Source organism: Glossina fuscipes, unplaced genomic scaffold (assembly GCF_014805625.2).
Source record: "Glossina fuscipes isolate IAEA_lab_2018 unplaced genomic scaffold, Yale_Gfus_2 1, whole genome shotgun sequence".
In the NCBI taxonomy this organism is placed as follows: Eukaryota; Metazoa; Arthropoda; class Insecta; order Diptera; family Glossinidae; genus Glossina; species Glossina fuscipes.
The window spans coordinates 16,119,695-16,123,524 of record NW_023998415.1 but is presented as its reverse complement, the minus strand read 5'-3'; the positions used below and the strand labels follow the sequence as shown (position 1 = coordinate 16,123,524).

Here is a 3,830-nt window from a genome sequence, read left to right as displayed (position 1 = left end):
TTTTTTTTTTTTTTTTTTTTTTTTTTTTTTTTTTTTTTTTTTTTTTTCATTTTTTTATTTCTTTTTTTATTTTCCTTAGCTTGTTACGTTTTTATTCCCCTCCTTAGTTACGTAGTTTCTTTTCATCGGTTTTCATATCATAATTATGTCTTATACATCATGTACTACTATTATTGCTTGTATACGATACGTATAAGTTTGCTGGTTAATAAGTTATGGAATAAATACGAAATCATGTTTTTTTTTTTTTTTTTTTTTTTTTTCAACTTACACGTGTACATACTATTAGTTAATAATGGAGAAACAATTAAATAAATTATTTATGTATGCCAATTCTAATAAACAATCGCTAACTAAATGTTTACACAGGCGTGCTCAAGCCACAACATATCGCAAACTTGGCTACAAGTTGAAATTTTAGACTGAATTCAATTTGAAAGAATTAAATGCACTTATTATAATTCTCTTTATTTATTTATGAAACTCTGAAAGGCAATTCTCTATGTCTTTTTGTTTTTCATTTGGATAGACTTGGATTTGCTCGATTTGCCTCAATTATGTTCGCATTTATTGCAAGTGTATCGCGAGAATTAATTTTAACGCGCGATATTTTCCCATTTATTTATAATAGTGTCCAAACTTTTACTCGAACGACAAATCTGGCGTACAATCCGCCAGAGCTTAAATATGCATTTCTTTAAATTGTTCTTTTTTTTTTTTTTTAAAGTCAAGTGATTATGCAAAATTTTTAAAACCCATAGATAGATGACTAAAGTGAGAATAGTGGATTTTAATTTATGCGTGAATATCTCATGACACAAGAAATGCATATATGATATGCGTACGATACGATATATGGTGCAGACATTAAGTCTACGGGTTCGCTGGATTCAAATCTCAGTTGCGGAAGAGTTTGCTTTAGTCTTAGTACTTATAGTCAGTGGTTAGTCGATAAAGGCCTATTGGGCAGACACTTTCTTTCTTCACTTCCACTGCGACGATTAAGTGACATCCATCCCCTAAGTGATTGCTTATATAATAAAAAAAAAAAAAAAATCTCGCAAATATTGTTAGTAATTTTAACCCAAATGATGGACCCCTATCGCCGTTTGTATGTTTTTATTGGGAATGGGGGAGGGGGGAAACAATATTTGATCGGAAATAATTAGATTTCTTGATTAGATCTCTTGTTCAAGCGTAAAGAATAAAATTACTCTACTCTACTTTCTCTCTTTCGATTAATTAATTAAATAATTATTTTATTTATTTAATTGTTTTTTTGCTTTCATCTAATTTTAGCCAAATCGCACTTATTACTTAGATGATCCTGAAGGTTACTCTTTGGAATGGGTGGCAGCTATTGATAAAATGCACTCGCTTACTTATAAAGAGAAAAATAATATAATTACAGCAATGACGACGACGTCAACGTCAGTTAAGGACGAAACTTCTGCCTCAAAAATTCTAAATAATACAAAAAATAGTATAACAATAACAACAACAACAACAATGCCAATAACAAAAACATCATCTGCCATTTCAACAACAACGCTGCATAAAACTTCATCGCTATTGGCAACACCGTTTACCATCATGAAGACAGCATCTAACTAAAAAGTAAAAAAAAAGGAAAGAAATATGAAAAAAAAAAATATAAATAAATATAAAAGAAATTAACACCGAGTCGGCAACAAGCACGCAACACTCAATGGAAACGATATGAAAAAAATCAACATTGTTGTTGTGTCAAAAAGGTGATAATGAGAATGAAATAAATCAGAAATTTATAAAAACTATATAAAATAATAATAATGATAATGATAATAGCAACAATCAGGATACAATTGAATGAATGCGAATGAAAGGAAAAGGGGCACTTAGTGGAAGAAGCAAAGAGAAGCAGAAGAGAATACATGAACAGAGGAAAATGGAAAACCAACAAAACCTTAAACCTATATATATATATATATATATATATATATATATATATGAATAAATGCATAGTAAATATTTAAAAATACTTTATATCTCAACTAAAAGAGAAAACAAATATTTTTAAATGTAAGAAAACAAACAAAAAAAAAAAAAAAACAAAAAAAAAATGTAAGACGAATAAGATGAAGGAGAAGTTAAAGGAGAGAAGAGAAAAAACAAAAAATAGAACAAATTTAGTTCAAAATTCACAAAATATAAAAGAATAACTAGACTAATTAATAATAATGAAAGAAAATTTAATTATAAAATTAATTTATTCACATTTTTTAAGAAATAAATTAAATAAATTTTCTGTGTAGTTAGATGGATTTATAATATATATAAATAAATTAAATTATAATCTAAAATAAATTAAATTGAAAACTGATAAACATACAAAGGTATATTTATACATATGTATATATATATATATATATAGAATAAATAAATATATATATATATATATATATATATATATATATAATATGTATATTATTTAGAACATTATAGAAACATTAATTAAAAATTTTATCTTAAAAATATTTAATTTGAAACGAATGAACGCAAAAAAAGGCCCAATTAACGATCCTCTGTTGTCTGCCACGTTTTATTTCGCGTTCTTTCGTTTCATTATTTTCATTTAATTTTACAAAATGGTTTCTCTTTAGTCACTCCCGTAATTGCTTTTTTCAATTCAATTGCGTTTTTTTTTTTATGTATATATATATATATATAACGGAGCTATTTTCGTCATCCATGTTCTATGAGGTCAACTACATTCTATATAACGTTACTTTTCAAAGTTCGAGCTCATTTCCATTAGTTCAGGATATATGCAACAATAACTGCTTTCTGCTATATTTAGTTTCTTCAATAAAATTGATATCTGTTATATTAGCTAGCATAGGGTTGCTACCTTTTCATGATTCGTCCATTTTCGATTCTCGATTCGCCTTCTTTTGGTCCGAATCTCCTATTCTTCTTCTCATATCCAAGAGAGTGATTTTTTTTTAAAAGACTGGTAATATTTTCCGCTTTTTCATTTTCAATTTCTTGAATTGGAAACAATTCTGTCTCTGTCTCTGTCTCTCTCTCCCTATCTCTCTCAGTTATCCTTTCTTCTTCCTCCAAGTTTATTAAGTGCTCCTCTTTTATTTTCTTTTAAGATAGTTAAAATTTCTTAATTCCTTTTTTTTTTTCTGCTGTTTGCTTTTTCACCTATTCTTGGCTGAATGCTTGCAATTTTATCTGATTCCCGTTTAGCTTAGCAGAATTATTTTGAGCTTTTTTTTGCTTTTTTCTTTATTAGATTTCACTTTTCATATTTTTCTTGCTGCACTTTTATTGAGTGTAGGCGTCGTCATAACCTCTGATGATTCCCAACCGACTGGCATATGTATGCTTGAAGACGAGTCAATGTTGAGGCTATATATATGTATGTATATGCAGTTGGCTATATTTAAACTATTTAATAAAACAAAGAGAAATATATAGAATGAAAAACAAAAGAAAGGAATAAAAGAAAAGTTAGAAATAATTTAGTAAAAAGCTATTAGTAAAACATATATTCATAAACAAAAAGAAAAGAAAAAAAAAGTAAAACTACAAACAACCAACCTAAACAAAAGCCTTTGTAAAAAAGCTATCAAAGCCCTTATTTATTTTATATTTATATAATTATTGTAGGTTTAAAGTATAATTGAAGAGAAACAAAAACAAAAAAAACGAACTTTCACACTTACAATTAAAATATTAATTTAATTTAGTTAAAAAAAATTTTTTTAAAACAAAACTGAATATTTCTCCTTTTTCTTTTTTTCCGTGTTTTTTTTTTTTTTTTTTTTTTTTTTTTTTTT

General features: G+C 26.7%; 1 protein-coding gene across 6 annotated transcripts in view; it reads left to right on the top strand.

Annotated features, from left to right (window-relative positions):
* LOC119632139 (3-phosphoinositide-dependent protein kinase 1) overlaps positions 1–1,912 on the top strand; it is a 58,727-nt gene extending 56,815 nt beyond the window's left edge. For all 6 annotated transcript variants that reach the window (XM_038024911.1, XM_038024912.1, XM_038024916.1 and 3 more), the window contains one exon: positions 1,300–1,912. In XM_038024911.1, coding sequence (XP_037880839.1) covers positions 1,300–1,614 — 315 coding nt within the window. In that variant the 3' untranslated portion in view covers positions 1,615–1,912. The remainder of the gene's footprint in view (positions 1–1,299) is intronic.
* Positions 1,913–3,830: the final 1,918 nt, after the last annotated feature.